This window comes from Bos indicus x Bos taurus, chromosome 2, assembly GCF_003369695.1.
Source record: "Bos indicus x Bos taurus breed Angus x Brahman F1 hybrid chromosome 2, Bos_hybrid_MaternalHap_v2.0, whole genome shotgun sequence".
In the NCBI taxonomy this organism is placed as follows: domain Eukaryota; kingdom Metazoa; phylum Chordata; class Mammalia; order Artiodactyla; family Bovidae; genus Bos; species Bos indicus x Bos taurus.
In genome coordinates, this window is record NC_040077.1 from 106076952 (window position 1) to 106095210 (window position 18259).

An 18259-nucleotide genomic window follows, 5' to 3' on the forward strand; every position below is an offset into this window, starting at 1 on the left:
AACCACTACGGTGATTTGGTGGGTCCAAGTTCTGAGCACTTCAGAAGAAGGGGCTGAGTCTAGGTGACTTTCTCTACAGTGCTTACACAGCTAGACTTCAGTACTAAAGACAGTTGATGAGGACTCTTGTAGCTCCATGGTATGAGATGATATCCCCCGACTGCTCAAGAAGTCTCACCCAAATTATGGTTACTCAGTAGGAGTTCCCCGGTGGCTCAAACAGTAAAGAATCCAACAGTAAAGAACCAGCTTCAACCCCTGGGTCAGGAAGATGCCCTGGAGAAGGGAATGGCAACACACTCCAGCCTTCTTGCCTAGAGAACCCAATGGACAGAGGAGCCTGGTGGGCTACAGTCCACGAGGCCGCAAAGAGTCTGACATGACTGAGCAACTAAGCACGCACACAGTGGTCATCCAGTTATGGTACTTCTGAGAATGCGGTTTCAGAAGAGGTGTGGACCCCATTCTGTGGCTAGGTGATTAGCTGCCTACTTGGGCTATAGGGCAGACTTCACAGCCTCAAAGAGGCATGCTACTCCTGGCCCCTCTGCCTCAAGCAGACTGCCAAAGCCTCTGCAGTGGTTGGGCAACTCTGTGGCTCTGACCAGAGCCTGCAGACCGCCTCTTGGGGTCAGGGCCGCCCAGATTGCATCCCATTACCATCTCAGGGAGGAAGAATTTTGCAACAGCAGTTCCTGCCCTGGAGAGCTGGTGAGAACTTCTCCTTAACAAAGGCAGCAGGGAGGTTGAAGCGGGGTGGGGGTGGGGAGCGGTGGCGGGGTCGGGGTGCAGGGAATAGAGGGAGTGAGGGGCAGAGCTGGGGCTATGGGAGCAAACAAGGCAATAGAATCATCCCTGCCCTAAAGGACAGTGGTCCCTTCCTGGAGGCTAGACTTACTCAGACACATTTATTAGGGCCGGTTCTTATTACAGCAGAAGACATCATATTCTAGTAGGACCTCCAGCGGGAAGCTCAGACCTACCTGATGAACTGATGGGGGGAGGGAACCCAGAAGAAGCCTATGCTCTAAGAGGAAGCAAGATGCTCTGGGAAGAGAACTCAGGAGGAAATCAGGGGCCAGGTACGGAGGAGCTTGACTGTCTCCCCTTATTTGGGAGAGATGGAAGGGCAATGTTGAAGACCAGCCTCTAGCTCAACACTGCCCCCCAAAGAGTCCCACCAAGTCCAACAGAGAGCACAGAAGCTCCACAAAGATGTTGGGAAGCTTGTTAGACCCTGGGGACCCTCCAGCCAAAGGTTCCACAAGGGTCACCATAGTCCATCTCAGAGCATGGCACTGCGAGGGCACCAGTCCACCAGAAAAGAGCCCAGGGCACAGGTCTAGCCCAGTAGCACCAGAGGCACACCTAGGGGATGCCTCCAACAGATTCCCCCATATTTCTGGGGAGCAGTCTATTGGGAATAAGCCCTGCATGAACACACGGGTCTGAGCCAGTGCAATCTGGGTTATCACTGTTGACATGACTTAATTTGTGCTCACAGGCTGGGGGGTGCCCGGGAAATTTGGGTGACATAATTATTTCTTTAAATCAGATTATCACTCAAATGCTCCAACATACATCAGTTCTCTCACTCTGTCAGTTTATTCAGTGCTCAACAAAACGATATCAAGCACCTAGAGTGCGCCAAACTCTGTGTGGGATAGCTTTGGGGAGACAAAATTTCATATATATATATATATATAATCCCTTCTTTCAAGAACCTCGCAATGTGGAGGAGGAAGCCGTCCTACTGATGATTATAAATCCCTGAAATTGATGCCATCGTAGAGGTAAGCCTGGGGATGCAGAGAAGCACAGAGAGGGGTGGCAGTGCGTGGAGGTGACGACAGGGCTGAACTGGAGAGGAGAGAGAGTCGGCCGGCCCAAGAAGGTGGGGAAAGGGAAAAGGAACTGTGTGCCAAAGCCCAAGAGGAACCAGAGCAGCTGTAGTGGGGGAACTTCGAGTTGTTCCCTGTGGCCAGAGTCAAGTATTCCAGAGGGCATGGCTAGAAATAAGGCAGGAGAAGCATCAGAGGCAGGGGCACCAAGTGCCCAGATCAGAAATTTGGCACTGACTGAGGGCAACTGGGGTCCTTGAAGGGCTGTAAGAGGGAAAGAAGGTAATAAAACTCACGTTTGAGGCACATGGTTCTGATAGAGAGTGGAGGATGGATTGAGAGGGGAAAGACTTAAGGCAGAGAACATTTAGGAAAATAGTGATCTGGTCATGGTGGTAGCAGCAGCAGCAGGAACCAACAGTGCCAAGCACCATTCTGTTTTGTAAATATAGACTCATTTCATCCACATGACAACCCTATGTGGTGAGTGCTCTAATTATCCCCATTTTACAGATGATGAAACTGAGACCAGTAAGACACAATAACTTGCCCAAGGTCTACAGCCACTGACATTGCTGGGATCCTAACTCAGACAGATTTGCTCTGAAATTCAGAGGCGTCCCACGATGAATCCAGTAGCTTAGGTGAGAGAGTAAAGCGGGGCCTAACTCGTCAATGACGATATTGAAGAGGAAATAATACAGAAAGATGTTAGAGAGATGGCCTTGGTAGAGAGGAGGAGCAAGGTGAGCCTAAGGGGCATGCCCGTTCCCCCGTTAAGGAGCAGGGGCACCCATGTCAGGGAATTGGTGAGACCAGTTGTTTTTTTTTTTCCTTTAGCCACAGAGTTTATTGTTTGAATATTTGCAACTATTATTCTATACACAAATGTTAATTTCTTACAAAACCCTGTATTCCATATTGCTGGGTCACTTCACTCTCCATTTTATGCCATATTTCCATCAAAAACTATTTCCCTAAATTACAATGTGCCTGGTTGTATGTTGTTGTTCAGTTGCTAAGTTGTGTCCGACTCTGTGATGCCATGGACTGCATAGCCCACCAGGGTCCTCTGTCCATGAGATTTCTCAGGCAAGAATACCGGAGTGGGCTACCATTTCCTTCTCCAGAGACCAGTTTTCTATATGTTGAGTTTGCAGCATCTGTGGGACCTCAGGGTAGATTTCAGGAAGTGGTTGCATGTAAGAATTTGAGCTTAGAGAGAAGCTTAGAAGAGAAGCTGGGAACTATAGGTGTGGGAGACACTGCCCCAGACTGGGTAGGGGCTGAAGCCAAGGAGGCAGGTGGGCTGGTCTAGGGAGAGCAGGGGGAGACAGGGGCCAAGGCAGACTCCAGGGAACATCCATATTTGAGGAATGAACCAATAAACAAAGCAACAAACAAGACCAAAAGAGTTTCTCAGAGAAATAAAAGAAGAATGGAGTTAGTGGGGTGAAATGTTGCAGAGATCAGATAATGTATAGTATCCATTTCACCATAAATAAAGTTTAAAAGCATACAGCAGATTGGGAGAAAATATTTTACCATAATTGACAATTATGAGACAGTATGAGTGGATAGGGTAACAGGTCCTTATATAGGAGAAGGAAATGGCAACCCACTCCAGTGTTCTTGCCTGGAGAATCCCAGGGACGGGGGAGCCTGGCAGGCTGCCGTCTCTGGGGTCACGACTGAAGCGACTTAGCAGCAGCAGCAGCAGCAATAGGTAATAGGAGAGTACATAATAATAGGAGAGCACACCGGAACAGTCTTTTGAAGAACGATGAGTAGTATTTATCAACATTTAAACATGCACAGTTATGACCCAGCAAAATTGTACTTAAGTTACTGAAGCATACAAATTCCCAAAGACCTACATCCAAAGATGCTCATAATAAGAACCTAAATATTCACCTGTAAGTGTTAGTAGCTCAGTCATGTCCAACTCTGCAACCCCTGACAGGCTCCTCTGCCCATGGAATTCTCCAGGAAAGAATCCTGGAGTGGGTTCCCATTTCCTTCTCCAGGAGATCTTCCTGACCAGGGGTCAAACCCGGGTCTCCTGCATTACAGGCAGATTTTTTACCACTATGTCATGAGGGCTTCATTCATCTATAAGCTAATTACCAAATAAATCATCTTATATCCTTGCCATGGACCATGATGTCATCACTGAAAAGAATAAGATGGATGTATATGGACTGATGTGAAATAGGAACGTGATACATTGTTAAAGTGAAAAACAACATAACTAGTTTAACACTCTTAACTATGCATGGGGAAAAGTCTGGAAAGATACAGGTGATACACCTGTACACAAGATACAGGTGAACAGAGGGATGGAAAGGAATCCAATTTCACTTTATATGCTCTTGCATCACCTGTATTCGTTACAGTATGCCCATTTTATTTTATAATATTAAAACAGCTTTATTTAAGAGAAGGGTTTACTGGGTTTAGCAACTCTAGGTTATTGGGAACCTTGGCAAAAGCTGTTTCCGCAGCGCAGTGGGAAGGAAGCTGGTTGCAGTGAGTTAAGCAGTGAACAAGAAGTTGGTGAAGTGGATACAGCAACTGCTCGCTGTGTTTTCAAGAAGTTTGCCTTTGAAATGGAGGCAAATACTCCTCCCAGGGGGAGAAGTAGCTGAAGGAGTCCTAGAACAGAGGAAGGGAGAGAAAGACAAATGCAAGTTCAGGGAAAGAGGTGGTTCCAGGAAAGAGAGGCAGAGGGACCAGGAGGCAAGACCCTCGAGGTTATGAGAGGCAGTGGGTCCCACCGGCAGGTGCAGGAATTCAAAAGGAGAAGAAAGGATACTTCTCATCCTGCCCCTAGAAGGAAGGAAGAAAGTGTACACATAAATTCAGCACATGTGTCAGCTGGGCGGTGGGGTTGCTTGCATCTCCCTTATAAAGAAGAAGGCATATTTTGAAAATGAGACAGATATGGACTAGGCAAACCACCACCTTCAGACTCCTCTAGAAACCGTTAGCCAGGAAGGTGTGAAAAGTCCCAGTGCTATTACAGAATTGCCAGGTAGAGCCTTGACCTTTAGTCAGAGTCCCAGGACAGACCTCGTTGCTCCTCTGTGGGGACACCTCCCCTGGTGGGCCTCCTGAACTTCCCCCTCGGCAGCCCTGGGTCAGAAGGTTCCACACAGAAGCTGCCTTCTCCTGTCCAACATCCCTGACAGCTACCAAGCCCTGGGTCACCGTGGAGGCATCAGTGGCTACTCCAATAACAGCAGCAGTAGCGACAACATCAGGCGGGTGAGCAGTGTGGCCTTCGGGCAGCTGGGGACATATTCTGATAGAAGGAACTTGGAAACGTCATTCTCTTCCTGTGAGTCCCCTGAGAACCGAAGTGATGAATTACAGAAACAAAATATTTACGTCTTCACTAAGGCAGCTCAGTACAAATGAACCTCCTACAGTAATAGAAATGTCCTACAGGACATCTGCACTCTCCAATATGATAGCCAAAAGCAGAGACATCACTTTGTCAACAAGGGTCCATCTAGTCAAGGCTATGGTTTTTCCAGTGGTCATGTATGGATGTGAGAGTTGAACTATAAAGAAAGCTGATTACCGAAGAATTGATGCTTTTGAACTGTGGTGTTGGAGAAGATTCTTGAGAGTTCCTTGGACTGCAAGGAGATCCAACCAGTCTATCCTAAAGGAGATCAGTTCTTCATTGGAAGGACTGATGTTGAAGCTGAAACTCCAATATTTTGGCCACCTGATGCGAAGAGCTAACTCATTTGAAAAGACCCTGATGCTGGGAAAGATTGAGGGCAGGAGGAGAAGGGGACAACAGAGGATGAGATGGTTGGATGGCATCACCGACTCGATGGACATGGGTTTGGGTGGACTCTGGGAGTTGGTGATGGACAGGGAGGCCTGGCATGCTGTGGTTCATGGGGTCCCAAAGAGTCGGACATGACTGAGTGACTGAACTGAACTGAGTCACATGTGGCCACTGAACACTTGAAAAACTAAATTTTTTATTTATTTTAATTAATTTAATTTTAAGTAGCCATATGTGACTAACCTCGTTTTCCAGGGGACCACATGGAGGCCCAGAGAGAAATGACTTGTCCAAGCTCACCCTGATCTTTAAACAGCAGAACCAGGACTGGAAAACAGTTCTGTATTCACCCCACCATCTGTAGGCCTGCGGTGGGCTCAGTGGAAATGAAATCAGTCTAATGAAAATTGAGAAGTAGGCTGCTTGGGAACTCCCTGGCAGCTCAGTGGTTAGCACTCCATGCTCTCATTGCCGAGGGCCTGGGTTCAATTCCTGGTCAGGAAATTAAAATCCCACAATCTCACGTTATGGCAAAAAGAAGAAAGAAAGAAAGAAAGAAGTAGACTGGTTGGGAAATGTCAGATCTGGACTGTCCTTTCTATATCCAGTTGTCTGGGACAGAGAAGTACTTACAGGAGCTCAGAAACCTAAGGCTGGGGTCCAGCCCCTCATTGCGGTGGACAGAATGCCAGATTTGAGGTCAGGTTAAAAAAAAATGTCTTAAGAACTGCTTAAAACTCAGTTTATCTGCGTCATTCTAGGTAAGTTGCCTAACTTCACAGTCTCGGTTTCCTCATTCAGAAAATGCATATCTCATGCAGCTCCTGTGAAGATTAAATGATACAGATTCTGAAAAGCACTTTTCTTGGATGCTAGGCCCTAGCAGGCACTCATCATTAGAGCTAAAGTGACGACTGTTATTTCTGGTCAAAGCAAATTAAGATATACCTGGAAGTCAGCCTGGAAAGCAGACATGCTGCTTTCTCTTGCTTGGCAATGTAGTGGGAGAGACCCCATGCTTTTAGCTGATCAACTATTTCAGTAATAATAATACCAATAATAAATGCTAACCCTAAAAATAAAAAAAATAAAATAAATAAATGCTAACCCTGTGCTTTATGTATGTCTTAAGTGTTTTATAGGTAATCTCTCCTTTCATCCTCAGCACAACCTGGTGAGTCAGAGTCTACCATTGAGTCTAAAATGAGTCTCATTTTACGGATGAGCAAACTGAGAATCTGAAAGGAAAAGTCGCTTGTCCAGAGCAGCTAGGTTAGCAGTGTTCTTCACTGCTGCACTCAGGGCCTCTCCCCACAGGTCCTGGGTCTCTGGGTTTACCATCACCTGACCAGGAGTCTCTGGGTTCTTCAGCATAGTAAAGAGAAAGGTGACAGAACGTTTGCTAAACGGTTGGACTCAAAGGTTCTTTCCTAGGGGTAGGCAGCTAAGATGAGTTTTCCACAGGCTCTGAGTACCCTGTGGGCCCTGGGATGCCTGGGGCAAGAGGCCAGGATAACAAGTAGCAGAGGGCCTGGGGAATCAATCACTGTAAGGGTAAGGACTTGGGAGGGTGCGGTGAATTAATGTTCACAGCTCCACCCAAATTTATCCTTCCAGTTGTTATCAATAGCAAATGTGACAAAACATATGCTTGGTGTCATCTGTTTTCAAAAATGTATTTGAACTTGGATGGGATTTTAACCCTTACCAAATGTCTTTCTTTCCAAATGAGATGGTCTCGATTCCAAAATTAGTAGCTACTACTGACCCAGTTCCAAGTGGACAAATCAATAAAAAAATATCAATGCCCTAAGAGAGGAGCATGGTCAGAGAGGATGACTGGGGAGTGAGGAGAAAGACAAGAAGAGGTGAACAGGGCACCCATGTGGGGGTGGAAGTTGAGAAGGGCGTGGCGTGGAGAAGGAATTTATGAGGATTTAAGAACACCGGGGGTGTGTGGGGTGGAGATGAGAGGCCAGGGAAGAAAACCACCAGACGTGCCAAAGGCTAACGCTCCATTTCTGGTGCCTTCAAGAGCTGTTCCCTTTGAGATGGGAAAAATGTTGAAGGGCCATAGAACTGCTGGGGGGTAAGCACGGGAAGCCCGACACAACTGGAATGCAGGGAGAAACAGGCAGGGCAGCTGAAAGAGCCCGGGGCTGCTGAGCTCAAGGCAAAGACGAGAAATCTGTGCCAAGCAGGGCCAACTACTTCCTTTGGGTGGGCCTCAGTTTCTTCATCTGGGAAATGGAAAGATTGGCTAGGAAACCCCTTCCCAAAATGAACTCTGCCAGTTCATAAAAGGACGACTAGTTGTTAAAGAGCTGACCTGGGAATTAATTATTCAAACTATCAAAAGCATCCCGCACCCTCAGGGGCTCCACCCCAGAATTGAGCAATATAATCCACCACTCACTTCCTCACTGTGTTCTCAGCACCGCCGCCCTTTCTTCAGTCAGACACATCTGCCTTTCCTGGAGGTGTCCCACAGGTGACAAGCCCAGAATCATGGTAAGTCTTGAAACACCCACCCCTCCCACCTTCCAGACACTTCTCTGTTCTCTGTCCCCCTTGACACCCAGGCTCCATTTGTCCCCTCCATCTATCCCCACACCTCTCAGTCTTTCCATTCTCTCTTTAGACCACCCTGGCCTCAAAGGGAGAGCCTCTGCTCCTCTTCCATACCCCTCTCTCCAGCAAGCACCTAGGGCAACTCACTGCCCACCCTCTTTTCTTCCCGCTCCCAGCCAGCTCTCCCTGCCTTGGCTAGAATTGAGTCTGAGCCAGATCCTAGTGAGGCTCTCCTTCCCCATATTAAACACAAATATGTGTGGATTCTATTTCTAGAGAGAAAGAATACTGGAATTGTATTCAAACAACCTGGACTTTGTTGCGTTATTATTGTGTTGCTGCTGTTAAACAGATTGCCTTAAGTATTTGGGCTCTTCTAAGTATAAAACTTTTGTGAAATAAATTAGAATCATGCTTTTCATGGAGTCATTAGGGGGCTGGCAATTCCACTCAGTGAGGGACTTTCCTGTTTGGTTACCAAGGACATAATTGGGTGCCTACCAGCAGGGAGCCAGTCAATTCAAGGACATTTGGTTTATTATTTCCTGTGAGGGTTGTTTTTTTCATCCTGGGTCTTATTCACTTATTTGTTTTCATTTTCAGCTGCACTGGGTTGTAGCGAGCGGGGGCTGTTCTCTAGGTGCAGGAGCTTTTCACTGCAGTGGCTGCTCTTAGCGCAGAACATAGGCTGTAGGCTCACGGGCTTCAGGAGTTGTGGCGCACGGACTTAGTTGCTCTAGGGCATGTGGGATCTTCCTGGACTAAGGATCGAACCTGCGTTCCCTGCATTGGCTGGTGGGTTCTTAACCACTGGACCACCAGAGAAGTCCACAACTGTATTTGAATCATTGAGTGGTGATTTGTTGTTGTTGTTTTTTTTTTTTAAAGAAGCAGATCTGTGGACTGAAAATAGCATGTGAAGTCATTCACACCTAGTTGAAATTCTGGCCGTAGCACTGAGAGGCTCTGTGACTAAAAGCTGGTTTCTGAGCCTTGCTGTGCCTGTCTGTTTGTAACTGCCGAGCAAGACCATGTACCTGCGAGGCACAAATCGGATCTCAAATATGCATCTCCCTTCAACTGTCAAACATCCTCACCAGAGACGGGTAAACCAAAAAAGAAACAAACAACAACAAAACATTCCCCTGCCCCAGCCTCCCGTGGCCGGAGGTCATTGCCCTGGCCTGGTTCCCATTTCTGAGTTCTCTACCTTCTGTCCTGACTTGCGTGGTCGCGCCCTGGTCCCTGAGACTGAGCCTTCGTGTCTAGTAATGGGAGCTCACCCATACACCTACAGCCCATCTCCTGCACAGCTGAACACTGGATTATCCGGAATGAGGACTGGGCTGTGACAACTTGCTTGGCTGTTGCTGCTGCTTCTGAGAGAGGCAGTTTCTGTGGCTGCCCCACCTCTGCCTTTTCGCAGCTGATGCTTGTAAATGTTAGGTTCTTCCCTCTAAGGGCACAAGCTCTCTGCATCCATCGTGCTCTGTATCCACTCTCAAAGGTGGGTCTTCTCTTAGGTCATGTGTTCCCTGAAGAGCATCTCTGATCATCAGCTCCCAGAAGCGACCCACCTTGTGATTTCATTACTCTGGGCTTCTGAGAAAACTTGGCCTTGACCTTGGGATGGCAGAGTCAGTGGTTTCTCGCAGGTTTTGCAAGCAACACTGGCTGAGCCAGCTGTACTAGTCACCTCCCTCACTACAGTCCCTGTCTCCTGGCCAGGCAGGGCCCCATCTTTATCATCACATCTTTTAGGTTCATGGACTGACTTAATCTGCTCTATTTGTGATCTCTGTGTTCTGAGAAGGCAATTTATCTGGCCCCCATCACTAGCAGAGAGATACCATCTCAGAAAAGGGAAAGTTAAGAATTCTTTCACTCTAGAGGAAAGGGGCTTTGTTCTTCTAGTTCCTCGTAACCTCATTCTTCCTTCTTCTTTGCTATGTATGATTAACAATAACAGTTTCTTCTGCTAAAGAGGAGAACTTCCTAGGACTTTCATGTTGACGATGATGAGGATGATATTACTGATTTAATATTTCTATTTCCTTTACACTTATGTTGTTGTTGTTGTTTATTAGCTAAGTCGTGTCCGACTCTTTGTGACCCCATGAATTGCAGCATGCCAGGCCTCCCTGTCCATCACCAACTCCTGGAGTTCACTCAAACTCATGTCCATTGAGTCGGTGATGCCATCCAGCCATCTCATCCTCTGTCGTCCCCTTCTCCTCCTGCCCCCAATCCCTCCCAGCATCAGAGTCTTTTCCAATGAGTCAACTCTTCATATGAGGTGGCCAAAGTATTGGAGTTTCAGCTTTAGCATCAGTCCTTCCAGTGAACATCCAGGACTGATCTCCTTTAGAAATCCCATGGACTGTAGCCCGCCAGACTCCTCTGTCCATGGGATTTCCCAGGCAAGAACACTGGAGTGGGTTGCCATTTCCTTCTCCAGAAGATCTTCCCAACCCAGGGATTGAACCCACAACTCCTGCATTGGCAGGCAGATCCTATATCACTGAGCCACCAGGGAAGCCCAATACACCTTTTTTCTTTTTTATTGAAGTATAATTGATTTATAATGTTGTGCCAATCTCTGCTGTTCAGCAAAGTGACTCTGTTACACACACATACACATTCTTTTCTACACACCTTTGATTCATCTGTTGTAATTGAGATATAATCCACATGCGATAAAAGTCACCCATTTACAGTATACAATTCAGTGGGATTTTGTATACAGACAGTCCCCAACTTACAATGGTTCAACTAACAATTTTTCATCTTTGCAATGCTGCAAAAGTGATATGCCTTAGCTGGAAACTGTTCTCTGAATTTTGAATTTTGATCTTTTCCCAAGCAAGCAACGTACAATAAGATACTCTCTCATGATGCTAGGCAGTGGCCATGCAGTCAAGAGAATAAACTCATGAAGTCTTTTGTCTCTGGCTGTTTTCACTTAGAATAATGTTTTCAAGGTTCACCCATGTTGTAGCCTATATCAGTTCTTCATTACTTTTTATGATTGATTAATATTCCTTGTATGTGTATACCACCATTTGCATATCCATTTATCAGTTGATCGGCATTTGAATTACTTCCGCTTTTTGGCTGCGTGCTGCTGAGAAGATTCACATACAAGTTTTTGTGGGGATATACGCTTTCAGTTCTCTTGAGTATACTAGGAGTGGAATTGCTGGATCATATGGTAACTCTATGTTTTAGCTTTCTTAACAGCTGTTTTCCAAAGCAACTGTACCATTTTATATTTCCACCAGCAGTATATAAAGGGTTCAACTTCTCCACATCCCATCACCATCATTATAGTCTTTACTTTATTATTATGATCATGATACTCCAGTACTCTTGCCTGGAAAATCCCATATATGGAGGAGCCTGGTAGGCTCCAGTCCATGGGGTCACTACAAGTCAGACACGACTGAGCAACTTCACTTTCAGTTTTCACTTTCCGGCATTGGAGAAGGAAATGGCAACCCACTCCAGTGTTCTTGCCTGGAGAATCCCAGGGACGGGGGAGCCTGGTGGGCTGCCGTCTATGGGGTCGCAGAGTCGGACACAACTGAAGCAACTTAGCAGCAGCAGCAGCAGTGAGTATAAGGTAGTTCCTGAGCCTTCTTATTTTGTATTCGTCTCTTTAACACTGGGTACCATGTTGAGGTGAGTTACAGACTGGCATAGGGTCACAGGATGGCCATATCTTGTTATAAAGAAATGACATGATAGTGATACAGTTTGTGGTTCAAAAGGAAGCTAATTCAGTAGCTGGTCACTTTAGTTTATTTCCTTTTGGAAAACTGGGATAATATTTCAGAGTGGCTGCAGCTTCCCACGAAAGCAGGTTCTCTGCTACCCCCATAACAAGGGCAGAGCCCATAGAAGTTAGCTAGGGATAACCTGTGGTGGGGTTGGGGGTTGCTGGAGAGTCAGGTTTGGAAGAAGGCACCCGTGAGCAACACAGGAAGGATCTCTGTCAGGATTGGAAAGCCACGCAAACAAGAATTATGTGTCTCCACCTGCCTTTCCTGCTTCCTGCTGGCCTTCCTCCTTATGCTGGGAACATACTGCCTTTCTCTGCTCACCCCTGCATGGCAGAATATGCCTGCTCAGAGCTCCCAAAACAATCCGCTGCATTTCCACCCATATGGGAAAATCAGTCATCCACCTGCTCCTGATTTTTAATATACTTTTTCAAACTACACAAGTGTTCCCAGAGGAAGCCTCCCACATCAAAAGAAACACTCTGGGTGGTACAACTTCCTTTTAGCTTGGGCATCCTGAAACCCTACGCTGCTATCACTCAGATTGTTTTTCCAGAACACTTCATTTTATTTTCTTCCAAACTTTAAACTTTTTACTTTGTATTGCGGTAATAGCTGATTAACAATGTCGTGACAGTTTCAGGTGAACAGAAAAGAAACTCAGCCACACATATATGTGTATCCATTCTCCCCCAAACTCCCCTCCCATCCAGGCTGCCTCAGTGAGCAGAGTTCCATATGCTATACAGTAGGTCCTTGTTGGTTATCCATGTTAAATATAGCAGTGTGTACACGACCTTCTGAAAGTCCCTAACTACCCCTTCCCCCCACCCCCAGCCCCAGCAACCATAAGTTCATTTTCTAAGTCTGTGAGTCTCTTTCTGTTTTGTAAGTAAGTTCATTTGTATCATTTATTTTTGTTTCCACATATAAGGGATATCATATGATATTTTTCCTTCTCTGTCTGACTTGTTCCACTCAGTATGACACTCTCTAGGTCCATTCATGTTATTGCAAATGGCATTATTTCATTCTTTTTAATGGCTTTAGGTAATATTCCATTGTATATATATATACATCACAACTTCTTTATCCATTCCTCTGTAGGTGGACATTTAGGTTGCTTCCATGTCTTAGCTATTGTAAACAGTCCCACAATGAACACTGGGGTGCGTGTATCTTTTCAGATAATGTTTTTCTCCAGATATATGCCCAGGAGTGGGACTGCAGGGTCACACGGTAGCTCCATTTTTATCTTTTTTTTTTTTAAACTTTACAAATTGTATTAGTTTTGCCAAATATAAAAATGAATCCGCCACAGGTATACATGTGTTCCCCATCCTAAACCCTCCTCCCTCCTCCCTCCCCATACCCTCCCTCTGGGTCGTCCCAGTGCACCAGCCCCAAGTATCCAGTATCGTGCATCAAACCTGGACTGGCAACTCGTTTCATACATGATATTATACATGTTTCAATGCCATTCTCCCAAATCTTCCCACCCTCTCCCTCTGCAACAGAGTCCATAAGACTGTTCTATACATCAGTGTCTCTTTTGCTGTCTCGTACACAGGGTTATTGTTACCATCTTTCTAAATTCCATATATATGCGTTAGTATACTGTATTGGTGTTTTTCTTTCTGGCTTACTTCACTCTGTATAATAGGCTCCAGTTTCATCCGCCTCATTAGAACTGATTCAAATGTATTCTTTTTAATGGCTGAGTAATACTCCATTGTATATATGTACCACAGCTTTCTTATCCATTCATCTGCTGATGGACATCTAGGTTGCTTCCATGTCCTGGCTATTATAAACAGTGCTGTGATGAACATTGGGGTACACGTGTCTCTTTCCCTTCTGGTTTCCTCAGTGTGTATGCCCAGCAGTGGGATTGCTGGATCATAAGGCAGTTCTATTTCCAGTTTTTTAAGGAATCTTTTTAAGGAACCTCCATACTGTTCTCCATCGTGGCTATACCAATTTACATTTGCACCAACAACCAGAGCAGTCCTTCCAAAATAACGTTCAGAAAGTTGGACAAAAGAATTCATCTCTTAGCTTTATAGTCAAGCTTTGATCTTTTTCTAGGGATCTAACCCAGTTAGATTCCCTGCTTAATTCCCTAGGTTGAAAAATGAGTGGTACCTCCTGTTTCTGACATTAAAATTAGCTTCAACGGTCAAATGCTCACCACCAAGGATCCAAGACAGTATGTTCTCTAGGGATTATAAGGGGAAGTTTCAACAATGGTTTGGGCAATGTCATGGAAAGTGATAAGAACCTCTCTGACATTGAAAGAAACTAGATGCTTTTTGTGAAATCATTTTTTCTAAATGTGTCTCCAAAACCTTAGAACTTTAGTGACTCCTTGAAGTGAAAGTTATCTCCATATAATATACAAGCTAACACAAAGAATTCCATCTGAGATGTACAAGTTGTTGGGCTAGAATCTGGGGAGGTTTTACTATGCAGTAACCCTGATCTCTCTTCTTTAGGCTGAAACAAAATTTACTTCAAATATAGAAGGATTTAACTGGGAAAATTACAGCGATGAAGATTTTGGCAATTACAGTTACAACACTGACCTGCCCTCTATTCTAACAGACTCTGCCCCATGTCGGCCAGAAATTCTGGATATCAATAAGCATGCTGTAGTCGTCATCTATGCCCTGGTCTTCTTGCTAAGCCTCCTGGGAAACTCCCTGGTAATGCTGGTCATCTTATACAGCCGGATTGGTCGCTCTGTCACTGATGTCTACCTGCTGAACCTGGCCATGGCTGACCTGCTCTTCGCCATGACCTTGCCTATCTGGGCCGCCTCCAAGGCAAAGGGTTGGGTCTTCGGCACACCCCTGTGCAAGGTGGTCTCACTCCTGAAGGAAGTGAACTTCTACAGCGGTATTCTACTGCTGGCCTGCATCAGCATGGACCGCTACCTGGCCATTGTCCATGCCACACGCACGCTGACCCAGAAGCGGCACTGGGTCAAGTTCATATGTTTAGGCATCTGGGCCCTGTCCGTGATCCTAGCCCTGCCCGTCTTCATCTTCCGCAGGGCCATCCACCCACCCTATTCCAGTGCAGTCTGCTATGAGGACATGGGTGCCAATACAACGAAATGGCGAATGGTGATGAGGGTCCTGCCCCAGACCTTTGGCTTCCTCCTGCCCCTGCTGGTCATGCTGTTCTGCTACGGATTCACCCTGCGCACGCTGTTTTCAGCCCAAATGGGGCAGAAGCACCGGGCCATGCGGGTCATCTTTGCTGTCGTGCTCGTCTTCCTGCTCTGCTGGCTGCCCTACAACCTGGTCCTGATCGTGGACACCCTCATGAGGGCCCATGTGATTGCCGAGACCTGTCAGCGCCGCAACGACATTGGCCGGGCCCTGGATGCCACCGAGATCCTGGGCTTCCTGCACAGCTGCCTCAACCCCCTCATCTACGTCTTCATTGGCCAGAAGTTTCGCCACGGACTCCTCAAGATCATGGCCATCCATGGCCTGATCAGCAAGGAGTTCTTGGCCAAGGATGGCAGGCCTTCCTTTGTTGGCTCTTCTTCAGGGAACACGTCTACTACCCTCTGAGACTCACCATCGGGCTCCTCGCTTCCCCTCAGCATCATCCCAAGCCCCATGTCCTCTGGCCGTTCACAGTCCCATGTCAAGGCAGCTCCCCATTGTGGTTACAGGAAGTTGCTGAGGCCATGTCCCTAATAGGCCCCCATCACATGGACTAGACAGCCTGTCCTGGGCCCACCTCTTGCTATAATCACCATGTCAACTGATAGAGCTTGGTGCATCCTACCACTGAGCCCACAGTGCTCCATCTTCTGGCAGACATCCTTTGAAGATATTCTTTACAATGATTACAAAAAGTTCCCACTATTGGGAACCATTAATGTAAAACACCATTGGTTACTTCCCTAACTCTCCCTTTCCTTGTCTGTCGGCAAAGTCCCCTTCCCTTGAGAGAGGCTGAAAATGACAGACACTCACTTTCCAAGATTCCCTTAAGATAGGAGTGGCCGTATCATCTTGTTCTGATTTGTAATACTTAAAAGCAATAGTGTGCTGGTAAACCACTCTCCTGGGGGAAAAAATGTCTTGATTTGTAGCATTTGCTGTGTGCCATGGTGTATATAAACACTCCCACCATAGCCAGTTTCAAGGGTGATGGCATTTAGCAATGAGTTCAAAAAAATCTAGAAAATGTAATAATCAACTTTCACCGTCTGGTACAAACTGGTTTTAGTGCATCATTATCTAAGAGGAAGTCTGCTGGGGCCAGAAGACACCTGGAAAGTGTTCCTAATTTGAGAGAGAGTGACATATCCTTGGTTCTTGACTTTGAATATGGTTGTAGGATAAGTTCTGTTGAGGCAGCCACTTTGTAACAATGATGCAAAAAATATACCCAACACACTTAGGCTGATGGAGTCAAACAATAAAAAGAACCTGAGAATAAGAGCCCAAAGTAAACCACCATAAATAATCAAATGAATTTTAACAAGGATACCAAGACTATGCAATGGGAAAAGGATAGTCCTTCAACAAACTGTGCTGGGAAAATTAGATATCCACATGCACAGAATGAAAATGGACCTTTACCTTACATCATACACAAAAATTGACTCAAAATGGATCGAAGACCTAAATTTAGAACCACAACTATAAAACTCTTTGAAGAAACCATAGAGGGAAAGCTTCATGTAATTGAATTTGGCAATGATTTCTTGGATATGATGCCAAAAGCACAATTAACCAAAGAAAAAATAGTTTAACTGGACTGCATCGAAGTTTAATACTTTTGTGTGTCAAAGCCAGACACAAATATTATGTTTCCCGTTATATGAAGTACCAAAAATAGTGACATTCATAGACACCAGAAGCTAGGGAAAAGGGGGATGTGGGGAATTATTCTTTAATGGGTCCAGGATTCAGTTTGGAATGATGTAAAAGTTCTGGAGATGGACAATGGTGATAATTGAACAACAACATGAATGTACCTAATGCCACTAAGCTGTACTTTTTAAAAATGGTAAAATGGTAAATTCTGTGTTAGTGTATTTTGCCACAGTCAAAAACAAACAAAAAAATCTCGTTCTAAAAAGGCAAACTTGATCCACTGGAACCACCTACTTATAACTTCCTAAGTGAGATAATTAAATGTCTATTTTGTGTAAATTACGTTTAGTTGGGTATTACATTACTTGCAACAAAAAGCACCCCAAGTGCTACAGAGAGGTCTGGCAAGGGTGAGCAGAGGTCCTCAATGAGGGTCTTTATAATAAATAAATCCTTTTGCTGTTTATGGAGTACATAGAGAGAAGGTCTAAAATCAAGATGGCGGCTGCTATCTCCTCTTTCTTCCCCAGCCCAAGCCTCCTGCTGCTGAACACATATTACAGAAGGAAACATATCCTGGGATCTTCCTGTGCATCTTGTTTCCCTGGGTGAAACAGTAGTCAAGAGGGTCAAGGGTGGGAGGACTTAGAACTGCCTAGAAAGTCCACCAAATCAGCTGGATTGTGTAGCCAAAAGTCAGAAGGCTCTCCTGAGGTCAGCCAGTGACTCCCACTTTGAGTCCCCCTTCACTCTCTTCTCTCTCCCACCCAAAACACACACACACACACACACCCATCATTCAGGTTTGACAAAATGCCACACTCATGCAGAACGGGGAAAATGACTATGTCACCCAGACAAAACAAACAATTGATCTCATTTCTTCAACCGTATTAAGAGCCTATTGTTCCAGAGCTTTGGGTAAAGCAACAATCAAAACAGACTGAGCCTCACACTGGCACAGCCCCTGTTCACAGGGCTTGACTCTGAAAGGGCTTGGACGGGAGGGCCTCTGGGTCCAAGCAGCCTGCTAAGACAGTAAGGGAGCAAGGGGAACTAAACCACACTTTTACCAGCTTCTGATCACTTTCATGTTAACAACTCTCTGACCATTAAACTGAGGAGAGAGTAGCCTTGGCTATAGCACAAGACCTCTCCAGCAAGGCAGAAACAAACCTCAGAACTGAAGTGCTCAAGGGACAGGTGACCACCACTCCTAACTCAGGAACATGCTTTTCCTTTTGCAGTCAGCAAGCGGGCTCAATTCACCAACAATAACCCCTCCGTTCCAAGCTCACTCTGCCAGGTACTGGGCTGAACTCAGGATCAAGCATGACTTAGCTGTTCTGGCTGAGCTTCAGAACAGCTTCTGATTCAGCAAGAGGAAAAGGCAGGGGAATGTGTTTTTACCAAAGC

At 45.8% G+C, this 18259-nt stretch overlaps 1 protein-coding gene across 1 annotated transcript; it reads left to right on the top strand.

The window, feature by feature from the left end:
- The first annotated feature begins 1720 nt into the window (after window positions 1-1720).
- Window positions 1721-17185, top strand: CXCR2 (C-X-C motif chemokine receptor 2). Its single transcript, XM_027567303.1, has 3 exons — window positions 1721-1793; window positions 8082-8157; window positions 14495-17185. The coding sequence occupies exons 2-3, from the start codon at window positions 8155-8157 to the stop codon at window positions 15581-15583; spliced, it is 1092 nt and encodes a 363-aa protein (XP_027423104.1). The 5' UTR covers window positions 1721-1793; window positions 8082-8154; the 3' UTR covers window positions 15584-17185.
- The last annotated feature ends 1074 nt before the right edge of the window (window positions 17186-18259 follow it).